Source organism: Oncorhynchus gorbuscha, linkage group LG15, assembly GCF_021184085.1.
Source record: "Oncorhynchus gorbuscha isolate QuinsamMale2020 ecotype Even-year linkage group LG15, OgorEven_v1.0, whole genome shotgun sequence".
NCBI lineage: Eukaryota > Metazoa > Chordata > Actinopteri > Salmoniformes > Salmonidae > Oncorhynchus > Oncorhynchus gorbuscha.
In genome coordinates, this window is record NC_060187.1 from 36,007,618 (window position 1) to 36,024,459 (window position 16,842).

The following is a 16,842-nucleotide window of genomic DNA, read 5'->3' on the forward strand; positions in this document are numbered from 1 at the left end:
TTCACCAAACAACACTGTTTCACGACGCTTCAGTGCCATGGCAGGGACTCTCCGCAACTAAATTCAGTGAGGCTATGATTAAGAAGTTGGAGCTCTTCTCTGTTTGCATTTACAAGGACAACACACAGGTCTTTCCATCATTGTATGATTTTTTTGTGTGCAAATGAACTCAAGCTTACGGACAATGTCAAATGTGATATAGCGAAGCACCTGAGTGAGTTGGGTGCGCAATTACGCAGGTGCTTTCCCGAAACGGATGACACAAACAACTGGATTCGTTATCCCTTTCATGCTCTGCCTCCAGTCCACTTACCGATATCTTAACAGGAGAGATGCATCGAAATTGCAACAAGTGGTTCTGTGAAAATTGAATTTAATCAGAAGTCACTGACAGATTTCTGGATTGGGCTGCGCTCAGAGTATCCTGCCTTGGCAAATCGCTCTGTTAAGACACTGATGTCCTGTGCAACCATGTACCTATGTAAGTGTGGATTCTCGGCACTCAGTAGCATGAAAACTAAATACAGGCACAGACTGTGTCTGGAAAACGATTTAAGACTGAGACTTACGCCAATACAACCCAACATTTCAGAGTTATGTGCATCCTTTCAAGCACACCCTTCTCATTCACCTGTGGTGAGTTATTCACAATTTTTGATTAACAAATAAGGTTTTATATGTAAGATGGTTAAATAATGAGCAAAATTATTGATTATATTATTATTTGTGCCCTGGTCCTATAAGAGCTCTTTGTCACTTCCCATGAGCCGGGTTGTGACGACAACTCACACTCCTTATGTTTAAGAAATGTATCGTATAGTGTGTGTGTGTGGCAGGATTACAATGATGGCAAAAAAACAACATTTGAGAGTATGCTGACCCTGGTGCTAGAGGGGGTACACAGCTGGAGGTTGAATGTTTGAAGGGGTACAGGACTATTAAAAGTTTGGTCAGAAATCAGTGGTTCCCTATCTTTTCTCTTTTCCACCAAGGTTAAATCAATGAAAGGTGCCAGGAGTAACCACAGAGGGACATTCCCTATAACCACAGACGGCCCCACCTCCAACTCCCTCATTCCACTCTCCTCAACAAGCTTTATCCAACCAAATCCACTGCCTTGTCAACTAGCATACTCCTAACGTTTGTCTAGAACAGTGGTATTCATTCGGGATTGCGGGGTAACAGCAGTGGGATCGTCCAAAAATAAATAAGAGTAAGATTCTTGTATGGGACAATATACAAATGTTTTTTAGAAAGATAATTGAAAATATCATTTTATTGAGTAAATATATTTATTGGTTTCTTTTCATTTTGAAAACGTAATGAATTGGTTATTTGTTGATGTAAAAATCGAAATGCACCGATTTTAAGGTTGTGTTGTTAGATTTGGGGAGGGGTCACGAGATATTCTTGTGAGAAAATGGGGTCCCCAGAAATTCTGGTGAAAAACATGGTGTCCCTGCTGAAAAAGTTGGAATAGCACTGATCTAGAACAATAGCAGTGGGATGGCCAATCTCACAGCCTTTCAGTCTTGGGTGATTCTGCAACTTCAAGCACTTTGTCTTTCAGAAATTAAAACTTATGCAAACACCATTTTACCAGTATTGTACTTGTCTTTGATTTGTCTAGAAACTAAATCTGATAATGGCTGCTATCGTACTATTCAGGAATTTATATATTTTTGTCATTTTTCCTAGACAGCCATAGACAAATGTAATTTCCATCACGTCATTAAACATCCATTTTAGTTCAATCAAATATCATACAATTGATTTATAATAGTTTTCTTATACATTTGTACATGAACGTGTATTGAATATTATTTTAAGTGATTTTTAAGGTTTTCCGAATATTCACAATTCAACACAACGCCTGAATGTATAATCTTGCCTTGGTGACAGCTGAAAACATTTATTTATCATGAAAAATAATATATTTCCATCCAACTTTTTTGTGAGATTATGATAACTGTATGATTTCCATATCTAAGACAAATACATGTATTTAAATTCTACATAATATACAAATTTACTTCAAAAATATGGGTTGTGATGGAAATGACATCATCTATGTGAAAAAATAAAAAACATGGAAACAAAGTGAACTGCCTGGAATTCACTGGTGTATTTACACATGTAGTTCTCTGCAAAGTCAATATGCACAATGATCTCCTCTTTCCCCAGATCCTCTTTTAATTCTCTCAGTTTGGAGTATTGGTGTTGAATGTTGTACACGTGTTTCCCCAACTTCTCTTTCAATCCTTTGGAGAAGTCCTCCAATAGAATCTGCAGTGACACACCTTTTCTTTTACTGTCAAATGTACAGTGAACTTCTCCATGTTTCCCTCTTTGTTTTTCTTCTCTCTCTTCAGCTTTGTTTTAGGGAGAACTCTGTCTACATGCACTCTTTCTTCAGGTTCTCATAGCACAAAGACTCAATAAGGTTGTCATTGTTGCTGCAGCTGATCACTTTGTGATGCTGTAGTTTGTCCTCCATGAACTGGAGTTTGGAGTGGGTTTTGCAGAGCCATGTGTCCCTATCCTGAACTGTTGGCTTGACAACCTAAAAGGACGTCTTTTGCAGAATTCCCAGTAGGACATTTAATTTCTGAATATTCCTTCTTAAACTTCTGATAAAGGTTCTGAATTGTGCCATTCGAGAAGAGCTTCTGCTTTTCTTTCTTGTTCCTCGTTAGTGTGTCCTTTTTCCCTGTTTGCTCTACTGTTGACATCCCGTTCATAGAATCTAGTGATTTTCTCTTCTGTGGCAGTAGTTCTGTTCTGTAGTTCTGTAATTATGTTACACTGATTTTTCCTGGAGTATTGAAGACTTGTTGGCCTGTTTTCATTTGCCCTCATTGCTTTTGCTGAAAATCCAAATTCTCTGTTTGCGGCTTTGACCAGGCCATACTTTCTCAGGATGTTGCATCTGAGCATTTTTGAAGCCACTTGTTTGTCCTTGTCACTGCAAATTGTTTTATACTTTTGTTTTAACTCTGCAATGATGACATTTTGAAACAATAAAATCCTTCTCAAGTTCTTTGGATTTCCCTTCATTTGGTGTTTTGTCTTTGTCTTTGGGGAATCTTGTCTCTCCATTTTATTCATCCGTCGATCATACCTTCTTTTGTATTTCTCAGCTTTCCGTAAAGCATTATCAAGTTTGACATTTGTCATACTAAGATCTCTATATGCTTTTGAGCGACCTCTTCCAACCTTTTTCCTTCCAGCAAGTATTCGACTTCTCCTTCCTGTTGCAGACGACGAGGAAGGGGTATCAGGGTCTGCATCAGGGGCAGGTAAGTTAGGGGCAGGTATGTTGGCCTCATGTTCTGGCTGCAGGTCATCTGGTGACTGAGGTGATGTGTTGGCTGATAGGTAGGTCTCATGTTCTGGCTGCAGGTCATCTGGTGACTGAGGTGATGTGTTGGCTGATAGGTAGGTCTCATGTTCTGGCTGCAGGTCATCTGGTGACTGAGGTGATGTGTTGCCTGATAGGTAGGTCTCATGTTCTGGCTGCAGGTCATCTGGTGACTGAGGTGATGTGTTGGCTGATAGGTAGGCCTCATGTTCTGGCTGCAGGTCATCTGGTGACTGAGGTGATGTGTTGGCTGATAGGTAGGTCTCATGTTCTGGCTGCAGGTCATCTGGTGACTGAGGTGATGTGTTGGCTGATAGGTAGGTCTCATGTTCTGGCTGCAGGTCATCTGGTGACTGAGGTGATGTGTTGGCTGATAGGTAGGTCTCATGTTCTGGCTGCAGGTCATCTGGTGACTGAGGTGATGTGTTGGCTGATAGGTAGGTCTCATGTTCTGGCTGCAGGTCATCTGGTGACTGAGGTGATGTGTTGGCTGATAGGTAGGTCTCATGTTCTGGCTGCAGGTCATCTGGTGACTGAGGTGATGTGTTGCCTGATAGGTAGGTCTCATGTTCTGGCTGCAGGTCATCTGGTGACTGAGGTGATGTGTTGCCTGATAGGTAGGTCTCATGTTCTGGCTGCAGGTCATCTGGTGACTGAGGTGATGTGTTGCCTGATAGGTAGGCCTCATGTTCTGGCTGCAGGTCATCTGGTGACTGAGGTGATGTGTTGCCTGATAGGTAGGTCTCATGTTCTGGCTGCAGGTCATCTGGTGACTGAGGTGATGTGTTGCCTGATAGGTAGGTCTCATGTTCTGGCTGCAGGTCATCTGGTGACTGAGGTGGTGTGTTGGCTGATGGTCTCCATTGCAACTGTTCTCTTTAAAGTCTGTCTTCTATTCCGTTAGTTGCATTTCCATTTCCATCTCTTGCTTCTTTGTTCTCACTGTAAGCTCAGAGATAGATTTCACTTCTCCCTTCTCTTTTTTCTTCATATCTCTCCCTGTCTTTTTGCAGATGTTCCTGGTATCGTATGGGATCTTTTTTTAAATGTTGTACATATATACACTGCTCAAAAAAATAAAGGGAACACTTAAACAACACAATGTAACTCCAAGTCAATCACACTTCTGTGAAATCAAACTGTCCACTGAGGAAGCAACACTGATTGACAATACATTTCACATGCTGGAATAGACAACCGGTGGACATTATAGGCAATTAGCAAGACACCCCCAATAAAGGAGTGGTTCTGCAGGTGGGGACCACAGACCACTTCTTAGTTCCTATGCTTCCTGGCTGATGTTTTGGTCACTTTTGAATGCTGGCGGTGCTTTCACTCTAGTGGTAGCATGAGACAGAGTCTACAACCCACACAAGTGGCCCAGGTAGTGCAGCTCATCCAGGATGGCACATCAATGCGAGCTGTGGCAAGAAGGTTTTCTGTATCTGTCAGCGTAGTGTCCAGAGCATGGAGGCGCTACCAGGAGAAAGGCTAGTACATCAGGAGACGTGGAGGAGGCCGTAGGAGGGCAACAACCCAGCAGCAGGACCGCTACCTCCACCTTTGTGCAAGGAAGAACACTGCCAGAGTTCTGAAAAAATGACCTCCAGCAGGCCACAAATGTGCATGTGTCTGCTCAAACGGTCAGAAATAGACTCCATGAGGGTGGTATGAGGTCCCGACGTCGACAGGAGGGGGTTGTGCTTACAGCCCAACACCGTGCAGGACGTTTGGCATTTGCCAGAGAACACCAAGATTGGCAAATTCGCCACTGGCACCCTGTGCTCTTCACAGATGAAAGCAGGTTCACACTGAGCACATGTGACAGACGTGACAGTCTGGAAACGCCGTGTAGAACGTTCTGCTGCCTGCAACATCCTCCAGCATGACCGGTTTGGCGGTGGGTCAGTCATGGTGTGGGGTGGCATTTCTTTGGGGGGGCCGTACAGCCCTCCATGTGCTCACCAGAGGTAGCCTGACTGCCATTAGGTACCGAGATGAGATCCTCAGACCCCTTGTGAGACCATATGCTGGTGTGGTTGGCCCTGGGTTCCTCCTAATGCAAGACAATGCTAGACCTCATGTGGCTGGAGTGTGTCAGCAGTTCCTGCAAGAGGAAGGCATTGATGCTATGGACTGGCCCGTTCCCCAGACCTGAATCCAATTGAGCACATCTGGGACATCATGTCTCGCTCCATCCACCAAGCCACGTTGCACCACAGACTGTCCAGGAGTTGGCGGATGCTTCAGTCCAGGTCTGGGAGGAGATCCCTCAGGAGACCATCCGCCACCTCATCAGGAGCATGCCCAGGCGTTGTAGGGAGGTCATACAGGCACGTGGAGGCCACACACACTACTGAGGCTCATTTTGTGTTTAAAAATGTATGGGGTGATTCCAGTGTGAACCTAACATACAAATATTTGTATTTGTTTCATTTTTTAGAAAATCCCCAAAATTGACCCGAGGACATAGAAGTGCCCGTGGTTGCAGAATCACACCCTCTTATCCAATATGCTAGTGACAGTTTTCTATGACATGTCCAAAGGCGGGGTGGCAGCGTAGCCTAGTGGTTAGAGCGTTGGACTAGTAACCGCAAGGTTGTGAGTTCAAACCCCCGAGCTGACAAGGTACAAATCTGTCGTTCTGCCCCTGAACAGGCAGTTAACCCACTGTTCCCAGGCCGTCATTGAAAATAAGAAAGTGTTCTTAACTGACTTGCCTGGTTAAATAAAGGTAAAATTTAAATAAAAATAATTTCAGGTCTTGATTTGAATTATGATGAGTGATAAAGTTACAGATGCCCAAATATCATCTCCCATCCCAAAATGCTAATCTCCTGTTATTGTAATGGTGAGAGATTAGCATGTCTTGGGGTATGATATTTGTGTGTCTAACGTTCTCACTCATCATTATTCGCGATTCATTCAGGACTATCTGTAATCATGGAAATGTTTAGAAACATATTCTATTCTTATTTACAACAAAAGTGACTCTAAAATGACACAATACATTATTTATCATTCATTTCTATTGGCCACAAAATAATCTGAAACACAACCAAAACAAACAGCAAATGTCACAAGCTTGATGTCATCATTGAGTGGGAATATGGGACCAAATACAAAACTTGTGACCACTTTATTACACATTAGTGAATTTGTCCCAATACTTATGGTCCCCAAAAAGTGTTGTAATTTCTAAATGGTTCACCCGATATGGATGACAATACCCAAATTAAAGCTGCCAGTCTGCAGTTTAGCCTCATAATAATTGTAGAATTTGACATCCAAAGTGCTGGAGTACAGAGGCAGAACAACAACAAAATTGTCACTGTCTGAATAATTACGGAGGTCACTGTATACAATGTTGTCCTAAGTCATACTTCCGGGTCCTGTCCCCTAATCTTTTGAATTGGCTTGACGATTATGTCATCAAACTTGTGAAAAGAAGGTAATTTAAGATATATACAATTATATTCCTGTTTGAGGAATTTACTTCTGCCACTTTTTTCCCATTGTATACCATTCAAAAAGCCTACAAAAGTTAAAAAACTACAAGGCTATTTCCTGGAAAACGACACTTCACTTTAATATATACATCTGATGTGCCCCGCAACAGGGTCGGCTGTGGCTCAATAATTTTAATTTGAGTCCACAATCCTTTCCTCCATGAGCGCTGATCTGGCAGAATATGCCAGGTGGCAGCAAGATGGTTTATTCAGCCATCTGTATCAGTGACATTAATAGAAAATATTGGAGACACAGCCTATATTGACTTAATAAAATTGTAACATCTTCCATTAATTTATGTAAAGAATGTATGAACAGTTCTGACTGCTCTGTCTAGCAAAAAGGACACACTTGCTATTTGCAATAGTAGTAGCAGTACTATTATTAGTAGCAACCTGCTAGTTGCATGTCTAAGTTAACATGGATGCATGAATGGTCCATGTAGACTGTATAAGTGCAAGGCGGTGACAGTGGATGTGATTGTACTGCTACAGTGAGTCACTCAGTCTCTAACTTCCTATTGTGCTGTTTGCAGCCTGGCAGAAGGGGAGTGCTGTTGTATCTGCCTTAATCTCTGTGCAAAGCGATAAGCACATTTGTGTGACAGAGACTGTGTGCTAATGTATGTAGCCCATTGAAAAGAGTTGGGAGAAATGTGTGTGTGTGTTTGCGGGAAGGGGGAGCAGCGCTTAAATCCCATCTGGCAGTGCTACACCCCCTTACTCTTCATCCTAGCCTGCGAAGAGAGGTTGGACAGACTGGAAGGGCTTGTACTACAAAAATAAAAACAGACAGATTATTTGAATCTTTTTCTCACAGATAAATAGCTAAGCCTATTTTGATGCGCTCCCCATTCCCCAATACAATGCCCTGTCACCTGGTCACCCACCAGCAGTATATGTATAGCATCTGGTAGACTAGTCCTCTGAAACCTGATCCAACACTCATTCTGTTCTTTCTTTACAGCATGCCAAAGCTGAATCACAGAGATGAAAGGGAAACTGGTGAATAGAGTGGACTTAACCTTTAATTTACAGAGAGCTGTGCTACACCAAATGGGGTAAACATCCTAGAAATTAAGTCAGACATGGAAGTCAAATTTGATCAATTCATTATTTTATTTTCGAAGATGTTTTTTTGGGGAGGTGGGGGGGGTGAGGAAAACATTTTAAACTAAATATAACAAAGTTGTAAATAATAAACAATGCATAACTGGATACAATAACATACCAACCCCCATCATCCACTTGGATCCTTAACCCTCAGCAAAAAAATAAACAATCTGCAAACAATGTAATATAGTAAACACATTTGAATAAAAAATACATTTCTATAACTTAGTTTCTTTAAACAAAAGCTCTGAATGTGTGTCTGGAACTCCTCACACTCGAAGTCCAGTCCATCATCCGCTACACACAATCCTCTCTCAGGCCACCCAGACACACACAAATCTGCTGTATTGCTTGTATTCTCCATACAATCGTCCATAGAGAGTAAACACGCTTAAGCTGTCCCAAACCAAACTATTAGCAGCTTGAACAAAGAGCATATCCTGGCTGATTCAGGGCGCACAACTTTTGTTCCCTAACTGTTTATGTGGTGATGGACAATAAACCCATGTCCTATGGGTGATGGACTTTTTTTGGTTCTGATGAACATAACAATATAAGAGGTATGCTTTGTTCAAGACAGAACATTTACTGTTAAAATTTGATTGCTGTGTACAAGTAATCCTGACTCCCCCAAAACCCAACCCAAACAAAGGACCTCCACTGTCTTGTGAGTGGTGGTGGACCCTGTATGCCAGGGAAGTTGGGCATTCGGTCGACTTTCACACAGTCGGTCAGAAATTGTGGAATCTTAAGTCTGTCTGAAATAGAGTGGCAACAGTAGGAAGTCAGTGAAAAGGGCTAGTTGGAGCTGAAAAGGGAGCCTGCTAGTGAATAATAAATTAGAGCACATCTTATTCCATAGCTCTACTAGTGTTATAACGAAGTGTTATTACCCCTAACATGAAGCAAAAGAGCAACCAATCAAACATGCAACATGACACCAGCAAAGAGTACTGTACATCACTGGATCCATTCCACTGTACAGCGTAAAATAACATGTATGACTGTTACATTTCCCCTCAAACTAAGCAGCATTAATTTATACAATGGATGTGGAGGGTTTGACCCTTTTCAATCCATTTATCCTCATCTTTAGCAGCAAGTTCAGTTAATACTTAATCCATCCTAACCAGCTTAATCTCAACTGACCTGACCCAATTTACTATGCGAATGGCCATTACCAGCATAAGCCTAGTAATTTACAATGATTTTGTGTTTTTAGAGGAATTAAATAACTCAAGTGAAATTGAATATGTACAACTCTAAATCACTTACAAAGATTTTAAAAATCCATTGGAAAACATCCCATATAGAAACCCAGTAAGATGTGAATTGAGTTCTGTGTGAGTAAAGGCCAACTAATGCCTCCTTAACTCAGAGAACATGGCAGGACTTAGTTTGTGTTCTAAAGGTAAACTCACATGTTCATAACATCAATTGTAGTACAACTACTGTAGAATATGAATCAGGTAGTGAAACATGAGAATGGTTGCAGAGTTAGAAATCAATCACGTCTTAGAGATGTTAGCGACTTAATGATGCTTTTGAAACAATTAATTTGGCAGAGAGATTTTGGACTTTAGACAAAGCAATATTCAGCAACTTTTTAAAAATTACTTATGCTCTAATCACTTTTTAGATTAGAATTAAACCATGCTTAATAATTATAAAAACGTAAGATTTGTCTATGAAAGAAATTATTCATAGACATGGACTATTAATCTGACAGCTTAATTGTAAATGAGACAGATGAAGAGAGGATGAGACAGGAGAGAAAGAGAAGAGCAAAGAAAAAAGACTCCACAAGAAACCTTAGCAACAAACCTGCTTTCAAATAGGACAGTTATACTCATACGTCAACACCACAGGATTTGTAAAGTAGTGGCTCAGTGTCATCGTTGTGTTAGAAAAGAGAAATACACACATTCCCCATTCAAATTAAATACCAAAATGTCAGTGCTCAAAACAGACTTTCATTACTCAATGATTTGCCCATGTTAGGGTTGTTAGTTAAAATTGAATCATGTGTAAACGTCTCAGAAGATGATATACAGTACATGTGTTTAGAACACCTAACCTGTTTAAGGTTGTTTTTGCTTGGGGTAATAGAGAGGGGCTTTAGACAGATAGAAATAAAACAGGCAGAAGGTAGAGAGCCCTCCATGCCTGGGATATTAGAGAGGGGCTTTAGACAGATAGAAATAAAACAGGCAGAAGGTAGAGAGCCCTCCATGCCTGGGGTATTAGAGAGGGGCTTTAGACAGATAGAAATAAAACAGGCAGAAGGTAGAGTCCTCCATGCCTGGGTGCATTCTTGCACTGTCCAAGGGGCGGGAGGTGGAATAGATTCTCTGACCAGGATTAATGACAGGTAACAGAGACAGAAAAATAGGAAAACAACTAAAAGACAGGGCTGCCGCACATCCAGACAAAGCCGCCCCAAAAGGTGAAGGATCATTCATTCTGAGAGCCCAGCCATCCACTCCTCCTGACCCACTTAGACCCAGGGGAACAGAGGAGACCCAGGGGAACAGAGGAGACCCAGGGGAACAGAGGAGACCCAGGGGAACAGAGGAGACCCAGGGGAACAGAGGAGACCCAGGGGAACAGAGGAGACCCAGGGGAACAGAGGAGACCCAGGGGAACAGAGGAGACCCAGGGGAACAGAGGAGACCCAGGGGAACAGAGGAGACCCAGGGGAACAGAGGAGAGCCAGGGGAACAGAGGAGAGCCAGAGGAGTGTTGGAGCCTGGAGGCGGTGTGGGGGTGTTCAGGCGTGCTGTGCGGCCAGCTCCTGGCCAATGAAGCGGCGCAGGCGCTCCAGGTACTGGCTGTACAGTTCGATGTCGTTGTGTCCTGCCCCCTCCACCCAAAGTGGCTCCACGGCCTTGGGACAGCGCTCGAACAGAGCCAGACCGTGGGAGAAGTCGATCACCTCGTCCTCAGTCCCGTGGATGATCAGCACCGGTGACGTGATCTTAGACACCTTCTCAATGCTGACAGAGACACAATGGGCAAAGGAGTTAGTGACTGGGGATAAGGGAAGCAAAGGTAGTCCCTAGACGGCAATGTACGCTAGGAATTATGTAACAACATTTTTACAACTAATGGGCAGGTATGTTCTTAAAGGGTAACCGTGGATAGAAAGCATTGTACAGTCTATTCTAGCATGGCCAGTTAGTGCAAAATGCCCTGCAGCCTTGAGCACTGAGCAGCAACTGTTCTCTAACAGGTAGAGGGACAAACAGGACAGGAAGGGGAGAATAATGAGAACACAATCCTGCTGCATGTAAATGCCTCTCTCAGATCAGCTCCATCTGCTAGTTCAGATGGAAGAGAGTCCTCCATCCCCCACATAACAGCAAATACAGATCTGAACCAAGCTAGTATCACTTCACTTGGAGTCCACTCTGACTAGATTAGTATTGAGTATTGAGTATAGGAGCTGAGTGTTGTGTGGGCTGGGGAGTGCCAACTGGGCAACAGGCGCGGGAGAATTCAGGAGCGTGGAGGAGAACACCGGAGGCTTTCAGCACAGATAAGAGGCATCCCCAGCTCCCTCCCCACCACCTACTCTACTCCCACACTGCACTGCCTGGTACTGGACTGTCATGGAATCCTATTCAGTGAACCAGCATGTGATCTTAATGGTTCAGATACCACACAACCACATTTGACATAATAACAGGCAATGATACAACAAATGACTGGAGGAGTCAGTGTTTCTGACACCTGCTTATGATCTGATGCAGAGTGAGAGATGACTCCATTATGTACTAAGGCTGATTCCCCAGGGAGGGAGGGAGGAGGGAGAGAGGCTGTCCCCAGTCCACCTGGCCATGCTGCTGCTCCAGTTTCAACTGTTCTGCCTTATTATTATTCGACCATGCTGGTCATTTATGAACATTTGAACATCTTGGCCATGTTCTGTTATAATCTCCACCCGGCACAGCCAGAAGAGGACTGGCATCCCCACATATGCTCTCTCTAATTCTCTCTTTCTTTCTCTCTCTCGGAGGACCTGAGCCCTAGGACCGTGCCCCAGGACTACCTGACATGATGACTCCTTGCTGTCCCCAGTCCACCTGACTGTGCTGCTGCTCCAGTTTCAACTGTTCTGCCTTATTATTATTCGACCATGCTGGTCATTTATGAACATTTGAACATCTTGGCCATGTTCTGTTATAATCTCCACCCGGCACAGCCAGAAGAGGACTGGCCACCCCACATAGCCTGGTTCCTCTCTAGGTTTCTTCCTAGGTTTTGGCCTTTCTAGGGAGTTTTTCCTAGCCACTGTGCTTCTACACCTGCATTGCTTGCTGTTTGGGGTTTTAGGCTGGGTTTCTGTACAGCACTTTGAGATATCAGCTGATGTACGAAGGGCTATATAAATACATTTGATTTTGATTTGATTTGAATAATAAAATACATGGAAGCTATGAAAGAGATTGCAGCTCTTCTTTTAGTTGGACAGAAATATTTTTTCACTGACATTTCTAGTTCTATAATGATCTGCTAATCTTGACAAGTCTGCAATAATGTGAAGATGGAGATAAGAGGAAGGTGTGGTTGATGACTCACTTGGGAAAAGCATCAAAGCAGTATGTCTTCTTGGTGTCTGGGAAGGCCACCCGCATGCCAGAGGTGAGAGGGGAGTGGAGCACCACAGCAGCACACTCATACCGTGATGCCAGGTCAACCGTGGGAACGGTGCCAATGCTTTGCCCATACAGGATTATGTTCTCTGGGCTGATGCCATATCTGATCACAACCAGGAAGAGAGTGGAATAAAAATACAATAATGTCAAGCAAAAGCTTGTAGTGGCCAACAATTTGAACATAAATCACTCCTATGAAACCTAAACTGTGATAATATGGAATGATAATATATATTTTCATCACATAGATTCAGCAGTTGACAGGTAACAAATGTCTGTGAACATGGCACGCCTAATACAAAAACCAGCTGTAGCTCCATAACTCGTAACATCCATCCAAGGGCAGCCGTTGATAGCACAGCATCCCATCAATCTAATGACAGTCCATTAGCTGCATGAGCCCTTTCTTGTGTGAAATTACTCCACCCACACCACCCCTCCTCCTCTCTCTGTAAGGTCTCCCACACTGACATCGAAGTGGCGGTGCCGTATGTACCGTGTGCGCAGGGCCTGCCAGGCAGCTTCAATGTCAGCGTAGAGGTTCTTCTCGGAAGGCTTGCCTGTGCTGACACCGTAGCCGGAGTAGTCGTAGGAGAAGATGTTGCAGTTGATGCGTGTGCCCAGGCCGATATAGAAGCTGCTCATCTGGCCCAAGTCCACCGCGTTACCATGGGAGAACAGCACTGTAAACCTGGTGAGAGGCCACAGAGCAACGACTAGGTTAAAAAGATGGACGCTACCATAGCCGCGGGGAAGATGTTTTGAGTTGGGGGTGCAACCAAAAGCCCAAGCCAATGAAAAGAGAGGAGACAAAGATTGAACAATATTAGGATGAAATATAAATAAGCTATAGTACAGGCTACTTAATAAACTATCGAGTGGCACCGACTCACCCAATAATGAAGATAGGCTACTCACCGGTGATGGCTAATGCTCCTATGCAGAGAGTTGAGTGTAGAGTTGTTGCGAAAACATTTGGTAGTTTATATAGACAGATTAGTATACTATTTTCAGCAGCAGGCATTTGCTTTATAAACTATGTTTTTCCCATGATTGTATTTAGAAATGTGCAAAAGGCAGATTATAGCTGTTCACTTTCAGACACAACCACAAAAATAGAATCCATAGAATGGAGGTTCAGATTCAAGTCATGACTGGCAACCATTGTGAGTGTACCCATGAGTTTACCAGTCAGATTGCCAGGGTTAGAGATTCCAAAGCCTTTCTATAGATTATATTTCTATGGCTGCATAGCAACAAGTACTAGGCGCTGTCTGCCCAAATTGAGTCTCTCTGGTGTTTTGAATGATTTTGTTGATGTCTGTAGGCTACAGACAGGAGTAATTAGACTATATAATTTTGGCAAATGTATTTAAAATTTATCAGAGGGCGCTGCAGCACCACCAACACCCCTATTTCCTGCGGCTGTGGACTCTACCTGGTATTTTTACCTATCCTAACCTGCATTGTGTGAACAGCAGATTTCCATCGAAACCTCCGGAATTACCTCTTTGCATGGGACATGAATATGCTGTATAAGGTAAATTGGTTATGGCCACAGACTCAAGAGAGGACTAGTTCCCTAAGTTTGAAGCAGGTCTTTTTGCTTGTTCTGTACTACACAAATAATAGGGTTGCTATACCCCAGGCATCATCCATGTGCTTTATATTCATGAATGTGAACTGTGCTCCCTAAAGCAACTGGATACTCTCTATTCTTTAAATAGACTGGGCCTCTCCCATACAGTAAGTTATCTTTGCTCTTGGGTGTTTTGCTCAAAATGTGACCCTGAACAAGGAATACATATTACATTGCATGCGTGACACTGATATTACTCAAGTGTAACAAGACCCAGTCCATGTCTTCGCAAAGCAATTTAGTTGATTACTGAACACAACAAGAGAAACAATTTTGCTACCTGAAGTCATACAATGAAGACATACTGAGGTATAAACTCAGCCAACCAGACTATCAAAGACAAATTGACAAACCTGGCAGAACCACAGGCAAACATTTTAGCATAAATTGGGGTAAGAATAAGTAGAATGGTATTTGTAGGTCAAAAGAGATGGCCTAAACAAATTAATGCCGGAAGCAGGAAGAGAACAGATTTGAGATAGCCACACACAATGAGGATGCCAGTACAGGAAGTAAGGAAATAGGACACAAGGGAGTGGAAAAATAATGGCATTACAAAACGAAGACGAGAGGAAAAGGGGCGAGTTCAGAGGAAGTGGGACACATGGTCAGCAAAGGTACACGCACGTGCACACACACTGTTCTGCGTGACTAACCTGGCGGTGGGCGCACAGCGGATGTACATGCAGCCCACTCGATTGCCACGGCTGGAGCGGGTGAAGAACACCTCTGTAGCATCCAGCTCTCTCTGGGAGTACTGAAACTCAGCTCGCTCTGTCAGGTGGAGCTTCCATTTGCCCTCTGCAGGACCATTGCTGCCTGAACCCCCTACAGCTGCTCCAGGTACCCCTCCCCTGGATCTCAGCCCCGCTGATCCTGCTGTCCCTGGGGCCGCAGACCCATCGAGGTCCGGCAAGAGGGAATATGTAGGCTCAGGAGGCAGGAAGGCAAGCTTGGCGGCAATACGGCTCGGACAGGGAGGGCAGCAGAACAGGCAGCATAGCTCACTGACAGATAGGCCATTCATTTTCTACTGTGGGGGCAAAGACGACATTGTATGTTGATCAGATTTCAAAACAAAGGAGTACCAAAAAATGTGACATGCAAAGTTGTATTTACAATTACGCTACCGTTAAAATTGTTCAGAAATACTTTAAGTCGTTATCGTCAATTCTAACTAACAATAAAACTAACACATTTTATATTAAAGAATAAAAAAAGTTATGCCTACCTGTGAGAGGATACTATTTGTAAAAATATTAAACTAGAACACATGCAAAAAACAATTGATCCAAAGACAACCCCTACTCTCCAAAACAAAACATGAAAGTTTTCCTGTCAGCAAAAATCTGAAATTAAGACGGTCGTCTGAAAATGTTATTTTGAAAGTAGAATCAGGTGATTTTGTAGTATGGCTGAAGTCCACATGAAATCCATATTCCAAGTATTGTTATTATTGAGGTGTTTTCAAGTGTTCGAGTAAGGTTAACTTCAGCCAACACTGGGTATGGCTACTTTTCCTGTTAGCTAATGACTAGCTAGCTAACTAATGAACAACTGTGAATCTGGATAGCTGAAGCCCCCACTCTGTTTACATCTCATATCGAATAGCCTAACAGTAGCTTTACATCTCATTGCGCATAGGCCTAACGGTTTGTTGAGAAGTATTCCACTATAGTTAGCTGTAGCTGGCATCAACAATATTGACCTTCTACTGCTAACGTTAGTACAGCAAAATGATTCAAAGCGTGAAGTCGTGCCTGCAAAGGAATAAGTAAACACATCCCGGCAATGCTAATGACGACACACAAAAACAATATTCTTTTTAACCACAGAAACCAAATCAAAGCTTAATTTTCAACACATTTTGTATCGCTAAGTAGCCAGCTAACGTTAGCTAAATTAGGTCACAGAAATGTATCAGCTAAGCAGCTAGCATTGGGTAGCTAGCAAACTAGCTAGCTAGTTATTCAGAACTGAAAACACAAATTTTAGGAGGACAGTCATTTGTGGACACCGACGCAAATATATAGCCTGGGAACAAACACAAAAACAAGCGTCACGAATATCCGTTTTGATAATCAAATCGTTTTTTAGGGGTTGAAATGATTAGCAGCTACTGTCATTTATTAATCCATTGGATGTGCAGTGTTCTTTCATCTCCGGAAATGACAGGTACAGGACGTGACGGAGAGGGCAGCTTCCAATGATAAGAGGGGGGAACTTCGTAATGTTATCAAACAGATTACAACGTACAGTATAATTTTTAGACCTCAATAGATACACTCAATGAGCAATGTATCACTACTGTTTCTCTAACTACCAGATCAGATGGGCTGATGACATGGGTATATACAATAATAATATACAATCATGACATGTGAATCACTTATTGTTCAATTTATTAAATTGTTGTTGTTTTCTATCTCAAATTAATCCTCTTGTTGATTTAAATGAAAATATATTCCTGTGTGGAGTGACAATGTTATCTTTGTAAAATACCATTAATGGTTTGTGTGGGCTTGCTTGTAAAGATCCATTGAATCATTCTTAGGACTTCAT

At 42.8% G+C, this 16,842-nt stretch overlaps 1 protein-coding gene across 2 annotated transcripts; it reads right to left on the minus strand.

Moving 5' to 3' along the window:
• Positions 1 to 7,965: 7,965 nt before the first annotated feature.
• On the minus strand, positions 7,966 to 16,481 carry abhd17ab (abhydrolase domain containing 17A, depalmitoylase b). Of its 2 annotated transcripts, none has more exons than XM_046300971.1 (5): positions 15,512 to 16,481; positions 14,937 to 15,310; positions 13,138 to 13,332; positions 12,565 to 12,744; positions 7,966 to 10,979 (listed from the first exon to the last, which is right to left on the minus strand). In XM_046300971.1, exons 2-5 carry the CDS (start codon positions 15,305 to 15,307, stop codon positions 10,754 to 10,756), a joined length of 972 nt encoding a protein of 323 aa, XP_046156927.1. In that variant the 5' UTR covers positions 15,308 to 15,310; positions 15,512 to 16,481; the 3' UTR covers positions 7,966 to 10,753. The 2 variants fall into 2 exon arrangements, with proteins under 2 accessions (XP_046156927.1, XP_046156926.1); XM_046300970.1 differs by having other exon boundaries at positions 14,937 to 15,313; positions 15,512 to 16,480.
• Between the last annotated feature and the right edge of the window lie 361 nt (positions 16,482 to 16,842).